At 38.0% G+C, this 14,888-nt stretch overlaps 1 protein-coding gene across 1 annotated transcript in view; it reads right to left on the bottom strand.

Moving 5' to 3' along the window:
• LOC139139815 (MOB kinase activator 3B-like) overlaps positions 1–12,346 on the bottom strand; it is a 35,863-nt gene extending 23,517 nt beyond the window's left edge. The window contains exons 1-2 of the mRNA XM_070708751.1: positions 12,194–12,346; positions 3,174–3,324 (exon numbers count right to left, since the gene is read on the bottom strand). Coding sequence (XP_070564852.1) covers positions 3,174–3,324; positions 12,194–12,229 — 187 coding nt within the window. The 5' untranslated portion in view covers positions 12,230–12,346. The remainder of the gene's footprint in view (positions 1–3,173; positions 3,325–12,193) is intronic.
• Positions 12,347–14,888: the final 2,542 nt, after the last annotated feature.

Below are 14,888 nucleotides of genomic sequence, written 5' to 3'. Positions count from 1 at the left end.
CGTGATTTGTGACATTGATTCCCTGCCAGCCGCAACAACCATTTATACTGTATATGAGCTAATACACTGAAACTGTCGGAAAACCGAAACCTTGTGTGCATTCTCCGTACAGAATTTCGTTACACATGTTGGATAAAAGAACAGCGAGGCCTGGAAGTTTTTGGCAATTCCCCACTGTCACTCTAAGAATTCGCTGCAGTACAGTAGCTCGAGGTTTTGCCTGGGTATTTGGGTCGGGCGGCAAAACGGCAAAACCAGATCTGGTTTGTACTACGTACGTACGGTACTGCAGCTATCTAAGAATATGCATCAACCGTAATTTCGTCACAAGTTGGCAAATTAGAAATTTAGTGACTTTGAATTTCATTCGAGGAAACACTGCAGTCGGTTAGATCGGAAATATTGCCGAAGTAACTGCTCGAGGTCAGATGACACCATGCGATGGATGTAAAGTGTGAAAAAGGTTCATATACAACAACTAGAAATGAGACGCACATTGTAAACCTCGACGATAACTGTATACTAAAATAAGAGTTAAAAAGTTTTTTGTGAGAAATTGGAAATGACGGCATTAATTATGACAACGTCTAGTAGGCCTACATGACGGGCGTCTGTAACAGTACCTACCGTTTTCTCTCCGGCACATTTTCTTCAATTTTGAAAGTCTGTCAAATCAGGTTGCTTCAACCGTGATAGGTTCCCTGGTCAATGAAATTTAACTCAGCAATGCAACAAGACTACACATGGGCAAAAGCAATGTAACTTTATTCATAGAAAGTACATGTAAATCCTTTATTGAATAGTTACTATCGCGACGTTCACGCAAAATGAACGGCCTCTGCTAGTGGTGGTGTTTTGTCTCTGACTGCGCACTCCACTGTGTTTTTTATAAACAAACTGCACAATGATCTGATGCACTTTGCGATACTACGTCGGCTAATCACTTGGCAATATTTCGTAGGGATATTCAAAACGGTGGGGACAGTGTTCGGTGTTCAAGACTTGAAGTAACATATTGTTGCTACGATTCGCGACTTTCTCTACTGTGAACTTCACCGATAACGGCATTGAACGTCTTTTAAAAAAACTTCCCACAATCCGATGTCGTATTTGGGCTAACTCACGGTCTCTCTGCGGACCGTGCCTAAATGTAAACTACACAAGTCGCTCAGGAAGTCACTGACAAATAATTCATTCCTTGCCCTTTGAACCCAATTCAGGTCCATGTAAGGACTAAATAATGACATCATCTATGTATAGCATGCAGCGGAAATTTGCATATGATTAGAGCGACCTTTCGATGAAACCGGGTCAACAACTTTGTCGTGAATACTTAATTGGTCTGGTTCGCTGGAAGGGAGACAGACCTGTCTGTAAGCATTTTTTCCTCAACACACAATGTTTTTGTGACAGGTTATGTGCCACCACGTGACAGAAATGACAGACTTCGGTATTTTTTTAGGGTATTTTGCGGGAAAATAAAGACTTACGTTTATCGTTTGAAAGTGATTTGAAGTTGAAACGGCGATTCAAATGGGTCGCCCGCCCGCCCGGGAGCATCGCGTTGACTGCACGGCCACTCTGAATGAAAGCTTGATCAATATCGTGATCTGTGGTTGAGGTTTTCTCTGTCAAAAACACTCATGATGAGGAATTTTAAAAGGATTTTTACCAAATCTTAATTTAATATGTTATTTTGGAGCGATCAATGAATGTTTATGTGAGGTATTAAACTTTGATACGGAGACAGCCATGGCAGCCGGTCACGGGAGTCTTGATGTACAACTAAAACACACTGCAACATGTTCCAACGCAATGGTCACTCTGGACAAGTTCCGAACTGTTGACCTCGCGTCATATTCCTACGTCTATGACTCATTATTTTGTCTAAATAAACCAGGAGCTTGAAATGATGGGGATAGAAAATGAGACACATTGATACGATGGTTGGAAAATGAAAGAGGGTTCAAGAGATACTCGTTTTTTTATCGATGTCGAGGATATTGAGACACACTGATACGATGCGGGCATCAGGAAATGAAAGAAAGTGCCAGAAAGCTTTTGACAAGCTCTACTTTACTTGAAAAATTACACCATCGCCAAACTTGCCATACAACTGGTGGGTCATGTAAAAATTGAACACAACCACGCTGAATACGGCGTGGCCTGTCATACCGCACTACTTCAACACAATGCCAATGGTCGTCAAAAAAGAACGATGTCGCTTCTGGTTTCAACATGTCGAAGAACGCGATGTTTTACTGTTGAACTGAAATAGATGTATTTCATTACTTGTACAAAAACTAACGGAGTCGGTGTTTGTAGAATAACGTGTTCTCTAAATGGTCACCGATTCACAATCACTGAATCATCGTTTACAACAGGTTGCCTTCGTAACTCTCCGAGATTTGTGATCAAATCATTGTTTGACTTTGAGCCAATTTAAATGTAGGCGATACATTTGTCAAATAATTTACGTGAGCCACACAGCAAATTGGCCTTCATATTGTCGCTCCAGACAAGAAAAGGAAGTCTGGCCACAGTCAGTGATCATGGTCTGGCTCAGAGAAATTTGCGAACGAAGCTAAATAAATTGAAGGGCAATTATTACCAATTCGTTTTTGTGGCATCGTAAAACGATCGATGGTGATCACTGTACACAAGACACTTGCTAAGTTTACGTTGTTTGCTACAAAGTTGTACAGAAATTTGACCCTTCAACAAAGTGGGTCACAAGCTTTCCTTTGATGTGAAGGTGTGTAGATTATATGCTTGAACTGCAAGTGCAACAAATTGTTGGCCGGTCTACAGTCCAGAAATTTACGTCTGAAAAGTTAGGTCGACACTTGTCTTACTCGTGCTCAGTGTAACCACACTGTGGCTGGGACAGTTACCGCTGCATAATTTATGCATGTCAACATAATGACAATTTCCAGTTGGAGATAATGAGCTATTGAGGGCAAACCTGTGTTGTCTGAGACGCGCCTCAGGCGCGCCTCAGGCGTGCCCGAGGCGTGCCTGAGGCGAGCCCGAGGCGAGCCCGGATGGTGCGTTAGTTCTGCTTTGAACTGTAGTAGAAGCTTCTCCTGTCTATGATTGAGTTTAAGTGGCAGGGTATTATTGTGGTCATACCTACCAGTACCACTCTATTCACAGCATGTGTATGTACTTACCATGGACTGCAACCCAGTCATTGAGATCTTCTTCTGCAGGTAGCTGTACTATAGCTTTCAAATCAAGACCTGCTTGGAGTGATGCCTGTGCTTTCTTGTGTAACTGATATCTCATTGTACCAGGCTCAAACTTCTTTTTTGGCCTGAAAGTCTGTCATCAGATGATAATTAAAAAAGATAAATGTACAGATGATGAAATCTGCAAATACCGGTACTTTGGATTTTGTTTGAAATGTGGTCTTTTTAACTACTCTCCAGAATAGAACAGAAAACTTCCAAAAAAGGAAAATAAACTTCCATTTCTTCTGCAAATATGTAGACAACTGATGTTGAAAACTGTACCAAAATCAAAATTGAAACTGTGCATTCAAATACATGTACATGTATATATACATGTAATCACAAACAGAAAGTAGGGGACTGGTGATTCACTATTTCGTTGACTAGCAAATATCACATTTCTCATACTAGCATCTCTATGACCATACATGTAGAAAGATACTGCTTTCCTTTATGGTAACACAAGTATGTGTTTTTGATGTTCAGGGACATATGTTCCACCTAAAACCACATATCCAATGTTGCCAAACTTCGGGATAATGCAAACAAAGAAAGGTGACTACATTTCAAGTGAAATATTTTTCATTATCCTTTAAATAGAAAATTTTCACATACAGGTGTGCACAATAAAATGTTCACATACAGGTGTGCACATGTAAACAAAATGCAATTACATGGAGATTTATTTATAACTGATTATACATGGATAATTCTTAGATGTTGAGAGCAACAACAACTTTTTTATAGAATTTCTTCCCACCAACCTCACATCTGGCTGATGCAGTATACAGTGGGCAGCCAACACTACATCAGTGCACCTGTATGGATTTTAAATTGAAAAGCTAGACTTTCAACTTTCCAGACTCAAATCAGCATGCACAGACACATTAAATCTAAAGAAGTCCCTCTTTCTGTTGTGTTCCCTTTCAAAGACATACATGTAAAGTGAGCAGTCATTCTCACAATAGTATTTAATCCTTGATTTACCATTACGCCAGGATTCCAGGATGGAATTTACTGAATGGAAACGTCCCTGCTCTGTTTGTTTTGTAAGAATAACACTACACAGGGGTTGAGCATATCCAATCAATATTACCAAATTCATAGCAGAAGAAATTGATAAATCACATATTTGTCTCCAGGGCTCGAAAATTTTTTTAAAAATTCACTTGCCATAGGGCAAGTGAATTTTCAATTTCACTTGTCCGGAAGAAAAATTCACTTGCCCTGAATTTCAGATGATTTAAGGAGTAAATGTGTATGGTTTTATTAATGTCATTGTAAAGAAACAGTAGCTGTAACTTACTGATAAATTTGTGTCCTTATTCTGTGTATCAAAAATAATATCTCATGTAACGTATACATGTAGAGTGTTAATCAGCTAGCTTTTGCTAGCATGGGGACACAGTGACCAATACCGGTAGTAGGTCTTAAATGGGACAAATTAAATTTTGGGGGGACATGTGATGTATTTCAATAAAACAACACCGGTACATTGTCATTGTTTATCATCATGACCTGGTACCTTGTGTTAAATAGGCAAGTCAGGTAGGTGCACCAAGGGTAAGTTATATAATAGGCCATAGTGACAGTGTAGATGTTGTGTCATAGTTGTGATCAAGCAGGCTCAATAGCATCTTCAGCATATTTTTCTTGAGACAAAAAGGGTCAGGTCAAAATCCTTTAAAACAAGACACAATGATATTGTTCAATTCATTTCCCAATGTTTTAAAGAGTAGTAATAGTTTTAATGATAATGATAACATTGTAGCCCAGGAATATTTTCATTTGACATTTTGATATCATCAAGAAATGTCTGGTGATGTTCACTATTACATCATTAAACTGGAGGAATCTGCAGAAATATTAATGTGATGATTTAAAATGGATATGCTTACTGTAACTACTGTTGACCATTTCCCTTTTCCATAACTGTTAATAAAATTTAATTTAAAACTGACAGTCAAGCTAAATGCCATTAAATTGGAAAGCAAGAAATTACCCTTTATCATGAGATTGTACCTATTAGACCTCCCTAGGTGGTTTCTTTCGAACCATAATTGTGTACTTAAGGGGTCTCCATACATGATATCACATAAGATGACCCAGATTTGACATTTTAGATAACCTCAAGTTTGTCTCCTCTTTGTATTCTGACTCTGTGAAAGTTTCCTTTAAAATAATGGTTTTTACTACCAAACTGTGTAATTGCAGGCCAAATTTTGATTCAAGCAAAGTAGGTAAAACTTGGACTAAAAAGGACGACCGGTACGCGGGACTCACACAGGCAAAGCCAAGCCTCAGTGTATTCATGGTCGTTATACGTCCATGATGTATTGTAGCACGGTCCGTCCATGAGGGACTGAAAGGGTGAACAGCAACAATGTTTGCTTCACGTACCAGGGAATTTGTAACTTTGTAGAAAGGAGAGTAAAGTGTTTCAATACATTGCAACTTTGTAGGAAGGAGGGTAAATTGTTTCAACACCTTACAACATTTTATTGTAAGCTGTAGTTTTCTGTTGAGGAGGCGTCGTGACATGATTTCATGAGAAGAAAAAAACATAAGAGCGTGCAAAGACGTCAATATTTTGCCATTTTGTAACCAAGCAGAACAGAGCTATTTTATCGGCCGGCCATATCGAAAGCGGTACACTCAAAGAACTTAGAGAGTGGCAGCGCGTACGTAGAGTGGCCTCATTGAAATTCACTTGTCCGTCGGGCTGGGAGATTGTTGTTTTCACTTGCCCAGACTCAAAATTCACTTGTCACGGCGGCGTCGGGCGGCGAGAATTTTCGAGCCCTGATTATTTGTCTCCTTTTTTCCAAAATTGCAGCTGATCAGTACAATTATTGTCAAACTGACATAATCTTTCACATGCTTATCTTTAAAAAGACATTTAAAACCGTAAAGCACTACATCTGTGAGTGGTAATACATTACTCCATCATCCTTTGTCCTACTTTGTATTTGAACTACTTTTAGATGAGAACAATGACATGAAGATGTATCATGAGTGACAATGACATGAAGATGTATCATGAGTGACAACTATCAATACATTTTCAAAATCAAGTAATTAAATGGATGATTGTATCAGTGCTGCAGCCAGAATGCGCCCTTGCAACAATGTCTCCAAAATGGAAGATTTTGTCCGACTTTCTTGCATTCTGTGGGTCACCTTCGGCACGGCGTACTCATGAGTCGAGTGTGTTGGGTGTAGTCTGCAAGTAATATCTGATACTAACAGTGACATTTGTTTTGCATGATTATTTTGAGGCTTACATTTACGTACTTTCAGAGCTCTCGTTAGAAGTAATTAAAACACTGCACTTGATATTATAACTTGCTTGTAGTCCGACTGCAAGCAACTAACTGCGACTAACTGCTACAATTACTTGTCTAAAATGCAAGCATGGTGACTTGGTCTCAGTAGCTTGCATTTTCTTTTGTGAAACTAATTTGTTACGAGGTAATACACAATTTGATTTACACCTGATGCATACTGTCCCCAGAATCTGCAAAATTTCCCTAAAATCTGCAAAATGTCCCCCAAAATAAATGGTTGAGGGACACAGTGCCCCCTGGTTTAAAAATCCTGGTTGCAACACTGATTGTATGGTATAATAAAATTCAATGTGCATCTATCTATAGTGAGCAAAACACATCACACAAGTTCTTGCATTTTTGTAGAAATGTGAAGCTTTTAAGCTGTAAAAGGTGTACCAATGAAATATGTGAGACTGAGAGAATACATGCATGTGTCTGAGTAGCCAGGGAATATAGTTTTTCAAAGAGCAACACATATTTGCTAAGGATTACCAATGTCAATGAAGAACACTGATGTTTTGGGGTTTTTGATGACATCCAATACATGTATACACTCACTGCACATAGTACACATAGTTATGCAGTCTTGCAAAATTTACATGTTATGTAGATTCAAACAGCAGTGTTCAATGATTGAAGAGTGGTTTCAGTTTATTTCTGAAAACTCTTGACAGTATCTTGGTAGCATATTGTTTCTGGTAAACAAATCCTGGCAGCCACAATGAAACCATCAATCACCAACACACTGTATAATGGTAATCCTACTTCAGGTACAGTTTTGTACCTATATATAGTAAACCGGTATCACAAAGTGAAAATGTAATTAAATCTACTTGGGTATGTATAGTCTGAACTTTTGATATTTTCAATATAATTTCATAAATGGATGACTTTCAGAATGAAAACAAGTTTATCATTTTAATCATGAGTACCCAATTAATATTACAAATACCTTCTTTCTCATATTTATAAGCTTGCACTGTCAAAATACAATTATGCAAAAAAATGTCAGTAAATGATTGGCCTTGGTATGGCAATGGAATACAAATAATTTCTGCTTAAATTGTATCATCTGAAAGATATGATCGGCTATCTGAAGACGATGTACAGCTTGAATTATTAAATTTTGAATCTTTGAAATAAGATTGCCTTGAAATGAAGTGTGAGAGAACTGAATGATAACTCTATGATTGCGTAGTGGAATATTGTGAGTGTTTGTACATGTATGATGTGGTAATGAAGATCTCAGTAAAATAAAACATTGTTTCGTCTGGTTTAATAAATGATTATCAATATATATGAAAGGCAAGCTGCTGATATTTCAAGGACCATGGATGATTAATACACATACATGGCAAATGAAACTATTTGTGTATTACCTCAAAGACCCGCTTCAAAATGAAAATTTGAAAGTGCAAAATGAAAATTTGAAAGTGCAAAAAAGCCAAAGACAAAATTATCACTTGAACTTCCCTAAAACAAGATAAATTGCTGAAAACATGCTGTTGGAAGTACTTAGTTGGCACAGCTCAAAGGTTTTTGAACAACTTACATTTCACAAACAAATCTTACATTGACTGGGTAAGGTTTCCATGGTAACTATTGCAGAAGTTCGTGAAAATTTGTCCATGATAATCAAAACATGCAAATCCCCTTCCCCCTAAGTGCAGTGTGTTTCCTTTCCTATACGCCAATGTTCTAATCAACCAGGGCCCCTTAAAGTCACTCCTTGCAATTTGAAATACACAACAAATCACAGCAAGAATTCAAAACAATACTCTGTTAATTCCCTGACAGCTGATCAAAACACAGTACATTTCACGACAGCTGACTACAACCAGTACATCATGATGAGAATGGTGACATGCTGAGACTTATCATGGCGTTATCTTAACAGGCAAGGACTGTTGACAGCTGTGGATGAAAATTTCAGTCATGATAATATTACTGCTACGAAAAACCAATTTCCCAAATATTTTATGAATCTCACTGATTGCAAACACAGAAATTTGTTTTTTCTTTAACAAGTACTAAATCACCTTTTACATAGCTCAGTTTGTGTTTGTATAGAAACCTTGACTAACCTAAATGACCTTACAGTCTTATCTTAAATTCCATGACCTCACTGAAATGTCTCCATTTCATTGATGAGGGGTACTCCAGGGTTCCAGGCAAGTTAAAATTAGTAAGAGTCACCTACTTGTGTGGCAATCTACAAGTGACCACCAGACTAATTAGCATGTCACCATTCAATTACATGAAGAGACAATGTTTGAGTTCAGAGCTCTTCCAAGATACCACAGACCAGACCAAACAAAAGCAACAAATAAAGTAATGATATATAATACATGTACAAACAAGAATAAATACTCCATCACTCAAACGCTGAAAGTCACAAGGCAGAACTATGGATAAACACACTGGCAATGTCAACAACTTCAGGCAACTACATCTCCCAAGTGCCACAAGTCCACAACTAGATAAACATGACCTGGCAGTGGTAGCCTGTTATCCTTGATTATTTTTCACAATGATGTATCCAATGTAACAGGTTGTGTTTGCATGGGGGAAAAATTCTACAGAGTATCTGCACAGAGACTGAGAGTATATCAGTGGAATGATTTTTACCAGTACATAGACATTCAATATCTAGATGTCATACTGTGACATATGCCCTGTACATGATAATCAAATTAGGAATGTTGTATCAAACATGGCTACCATGTTACTCGATGCAACATCTGCAAACTCTTAGAGGAGTAAATTAAAACCACATTCTGGAAAGAGCTTAGACTGTTTTAATAACTGCCAATGCCACTAACATGCACATGTGCTAAATATCCTATGGTTGATTTTCATGACTTTTGTTTATCTTTGATCTCTGATCCCTTTTTTACCAGAAATTTACAAAAAATTATTTTCTTTATATACTCACTGAAGATCAGTTCTAAAGTGGGGGAAATTTGTAATGCCATTGTATTTTAGTTTACTTTACAGAATCTATTTGCTGTATAGAACAAAGGAACTTCAGTGAAATGAAAACTAAATGTAGGCAGTGTCTCTTACACTACAATTTCTATGTCACTTACAGGGTCATTGCTGTGCACATCAATGCCAATCCAAGAAGATGCATCTTTCATTTTTCATTGCATTTTATAGTACAATTGAATCACAATGAATACTACCTTCACATTCTTATGCTAATTATTGTCATTACATAAAATGTAGAGAGAGTATTGTAGTTGCTTATGATGTCACGTACAATGACAAACTTCCTCAAGAATGATGCACTTCCTATAAATTGAGCAAGACACCACTCCTCTGTGTTCTGCAGGACCACTGTACTAATCAGGCTCAGCCACTTCCTGGTTTTACCTTACAGTCTTACAGTGCAGTGACTCACATCTCACTCTCGATGTGAACAAGTACATTTCTAGGCATGACTCCAACAACCATGGAATAATTGTTATGTGCATTGCTGTTTTTTTTAAAAAAAGCAATTTACACTTAATTTTTGGTATCTTGTTATCTACACATTAGAGTGTGGTATTAATTATATGAGTGCCCATCAACTATACCAAATTCCAGAAATTGTTCTGTGTTATAAGGCCACTAATCAACCACAGAAAATTTAAATCTTGATACTGAAAGGTGAAATTCCTACTTTTGTACAATCACTCTATTGTAATTTGAGAGAATGTTCAGGCAAGCTGCACCAACTTCCCAGATACCAAAGACCTAACTAGGGCACCATATTATACAGCTACAGCGTTACATCCCTACAAGCATGTCAATAGTAATACTTAAGTTATACTGTAGCTATTGTAGTGTTATTTCTACAAGTGTGCAAATAGTAACACATGTACTGTGTAAACTAATGTACATCCATATATGCTTCAAGACCTAAAAGATACAGTGATTACCAACTTTGTGAAAAGATTTCCACAATTTGTAAGGAGACTGCAGAAACATGCTGATATCATATGATTCATGATTTTCAATACATGGAGACTGCTGCTAGTATTTATAGTGCCTGCAGAGACTAGTTCCTCTTTTTAATTAAACTGCCTTCATGGTTTCAACCTTGCCTAGGGCAGGATGGGTGAGACAGTTCATCAGAAAGGATTACATCATCACTGTCAGGGAAATCTTGGTCCAACTTCCCCCATTCACTTTCATGTGACCACTGACACTCAAACCACAATTAAAACCACAAAAGGTGTAAATAAAATAACACTGAGATGCACACAAATAGTGTATTACTGTTTTCTTGGGAACAATTTGGCAGCCCTTGAATATGGTGTTACACAGAAAAGGCAACCATTTCCAAGCAATTAAATGTGAAATGTTTTTCAAATGTTTTGTTTTCCTAAATAATCTTAAAATCTAGGTCAACCATTGTTGTCTATAAAGTGTTGTAAAATCTGGGGAAAATGGAACTTTTCACAGAGTTGTGAGAGTAAGATATTCTACCTAGTATACAATAATGCTCATTTTTCATCATCATAAATAATCTCAAGTGACGTATCAACTAAAAATTTAGCACTAGTGTTTTTTATTTTGTTGATTCACTGACAAACTTCAAAGTGGAAACTTGGTAAACTTTTTGGTGACACGTTTCGCGAGTTGTAAAGTGGGAAGTAGCACATGCAATACCAGAAATTTAGTCTCTGTTTATGATTGATGTGTATTTTATTCAGACAAGTACCTGTTCTGTCTGAACATGGAAGTTGGAGGGCTATTTGTACCTCCCAATGATCATAACTGGGGGAAATGTTATTCCACTAAAACTGCAACCTTGAACCGGAAATGGAAACTTGCTCTTTGCTGGCCGTATTGTCCGACAGCATCGTCATTTATTGAATGTAGGAACTCATACTAGACGTGATTTCAAGAAAACGAAATATTAAAGCTCTGAAATTTCACGGCCAAATGTGGACTTCGATCCCTCTTCCTGTTACACCCAACATTCACAGTAAACTCAATTTCCCTTGTGACTTCGAACTCTGCGTGATCATGGACGTACCACATATGGCGTGATGATAACTGCTACAAACAAACACACATCAACACTGATCAACCATGGATCAACCAAGCACTCTCTTCTTAAGTTGTACCGTTCGGACAATCACCGTATCTGATACAACGGTAACGCTCTAGACCAGAGATCAAAGGGTCTGGCAAGCGACAGCGTCGGTCTCAGAAGGAGTGTGGTCTCAGTGAAAACATTCTTGGTCAGCGTGCAGCGTGACCGTGACATACATAATTTTCAAATCCAAACCGTAGAGTTGTTGCAGTCATTTGTGAACAGAACATCAATTGAAGAACCGAGGTTTTGTGACACCAAGCGATCCATGAGACACACTTAGAGATATTTCCATTCGTATCATATCAGAACCACGGTTCACGATCCACGATCGACCGGACCTGGCATGGCATGTACTGTACAGACTAGACTTCAATTCATCATCAGGAAGTCAGGATTCACACACCTCCTTCAACAAACATTACAAGCCACGGCTAAACGAGGTGAATTCATCCACAGTTTACGACCATATTACACTTGGGAATTTCCCTCTGAGAGTGAAGGATAAGAAACAATTTTAAACACAAGCAAATATCATAATTTACCTTGTCCCGCTGAAAGAACTTGCCGAATCCCTCCATCTTGTTTTGCCGATACTATAATGCGCACGCTCCGTTTGGCGCCTCTGTAATTTATTCAGTTTGTTTCTTGCTGACCCTTGACCCAATAAAACCACCAGGTAAGGGCACACAGCGTTCTGTTGTAGCTTGGATGTAAAAAAAAATTTTTACATCCATGGTTGTAGCAAGACTACGGAACAGAAAGTCGGATCGTCAGAAACTTAGCATAAACTACACTTTTACAAACCACCCAGTCAACAAAATGCCTGTGGGTAAGGGCCCTGCGTAGATGTCGCTATATTACCCATAGGCCCTACATAGCATGGAAGGGGTGTAGGACCTCCTTGTTCAACCATGGTCTTTTATGTCACAGTTGTCAAAAGTTTAAAAAGATAGTCGCCATGAAACGATGTAATGCTTTAGCAGGATTGGGCACTCCATAAACATATGCTTTGCTCAGCAGGCAAATTATCGAAAGAACAAAATTTCAAAGAGTTTGAAATAAAAAAGTTCCCGATGCCTGGTATGGAACATCAATGGACACTTTTAGCTTTTATTGGTAAGGAATATTGCTCTTTTACTACGCTTGGCGGTTATATTTTGACTCAAACTTCAAAGTAAAACAGGTAAAATATAAGTTGCCATTAATCGAAGTCTGTTTAGGCATACCTGGATTGTCAGTCTTCACTCTTTCCCCACTTTCAAAAATTTGTACGCTTTTTTTTCGAATTTAAAACTTGCGAAAAGTTCTGCGCTCTGTTATTTCATTTGCTTTACATTCTTTCTTTTTTAAAGATAAAGTACTGTTGCGGTATTGGCTGTTTGTCAGACCTGTAAATCGCCTACGTATTCTGCTAATAGTAATGTTAACATTACGTCTGAAGTTTTTGACCCTGTTTGACTTAAAGTTACTAGTAGGTTATTGACATGTCACTGCGACGAAGAGTACGACAAGGAACACTTCTTTAAGGTGATCATTAACGCAGTCAAACTTTAAGATGCATTTTGTATTTTTGTTTTACTTTTTCATGTAACAGACGATTGCATTTAGAGAGACCATAGGGAAAATGTGTACAACACTTTCAATTTTGTAGACTGGAGATGGATATTCCGGTATGTGGGTGTCTCAGCCAACTTTGTGTCGAAAAATATACGCATTTCAAGAGTTAGTATCTCCCGGTTGGGTAGGTAATGCATACTTTTTCCAACAAATTCGATGCTTACCGTTGATTTTTTCTTGTTGTGATGATGGAACCCTCTTTATCGATGGGTCGCAACACTTCAGGAATTAATATTTGTTTGTTTTTCATGAGAAAAGTGAGTTGATACATGGAATTTAAGCTTTAAAAAGGTCAGTGAATTCAAGACGGAACTGGGATCTAGACGAAGAAGGCGCCAGCTGAATTCAGGTCTTTGCATATGAATGCACTGTCAACGGGAATGTTAAAGGGCCATTCAACTGTGAACCTTTGTTGATTTTATCTACATTTTTGTTGTTAATGTGAACTACATGTGGTTTCTTGTTCTTTCCTCATACAAGTTGACATAAACATAAACATTATTCAGCTTGTCAACTCAGCCTGTACATGTCTAGCCTACGGACTACATATATCATTGTTATTGGCAAATGAATTCTGATCCCGACTAGAATATAAGCTTAAGGACAACTCGAGTGCATTTTACACATAAAATTAAGTTTTGTTGACAAACCAAGTTTGTACATGTGGTTTGGCATGCTTTGGGGAGAAAAATGATAACTTCGCGATTGCCGAAAATCGGGGAAAATCGTCAACAGTTACAGTTACCGGCCTTATAATATCGTATATAGAAGCAACATCCATGCTGAGTTGCTACTGGAAGTTGTAAAACTCTTTCTCGGCGGTTTGTGTGATAAAAATATATATGGTTTCACTTTGTTTCATACAAAATATGTAAGTTTCCAATTTGAATTGAATTGAATTGGATTGAATTAGCAAAGAACAGGTATTCTAAACACTGATGATATGGAACGGAGCCAAGGTCTTGTTAAAGCTCCGGGTAAATGAAAGCGGTCAGGATATGCAATCAATGGCTCAGAAAAATGTAACAGCTAGAAAAAATTCCGGACTAGACAAATTAATTTCAACCCCTGTATGTCTTCCGTTAAAGATATACCCAAATCAAATTAAAGAAACCATAATTTACTCTATGTATGATTTGCAGGAGGGAGGGGGTGCCCATGAAAATATTATCACAGTCTATTGGGCGGTCATCAACTTTTTGAACGGGCAAGGGGTTTCACCAAATTAATTGAAAGAGATAGGCTACAAGGGGTATTTGCCAGTCGACTCCCGACCATAAAAACGAATAATTCCTACGCCAGAAGGATGAAAGTGTAATTTAAGATGTTATTCTGTCTATTTACTCTCGAAAAGGTTCGAATAAATTTCAGACAGAATATTCGTTCTAGTTGGTGGCAGATTATGCATAGCTTATCCGCACCTCCAATCTCGGGGAAATATACTATGGGAGGGGGGAGGGGGCATTTGATAAGCCAAGGAGTTGGGACTGCGAAGAATGATGTCTACCGGTTTATGGTGTCTTCATCATGTTACGCTGCTATCTTTTTCATTGAGGAAAAGTGGAAATTACTTTCTCCCTCATCATCAGTCTGGCGGCATTCCATTTATCTTCCTGGTAG

Source organism: Ptychodera flava, chromosome 9 (assembly GCF_041260155.1).
Source record: "Ptychodera flava strain L36383 chromosome 9, AS_Pfla_20210202, whole genome shotgun sequence".
Lineage (NCBI taxonomy): Eukaryota > Metazoa > Hemichordata > Enteropneusta > Ptychoderidae > Ptychodera > Ptychodera flava.
This window is presented reverse-complemented; position numbering and strand designations above follow the sequence as displayed.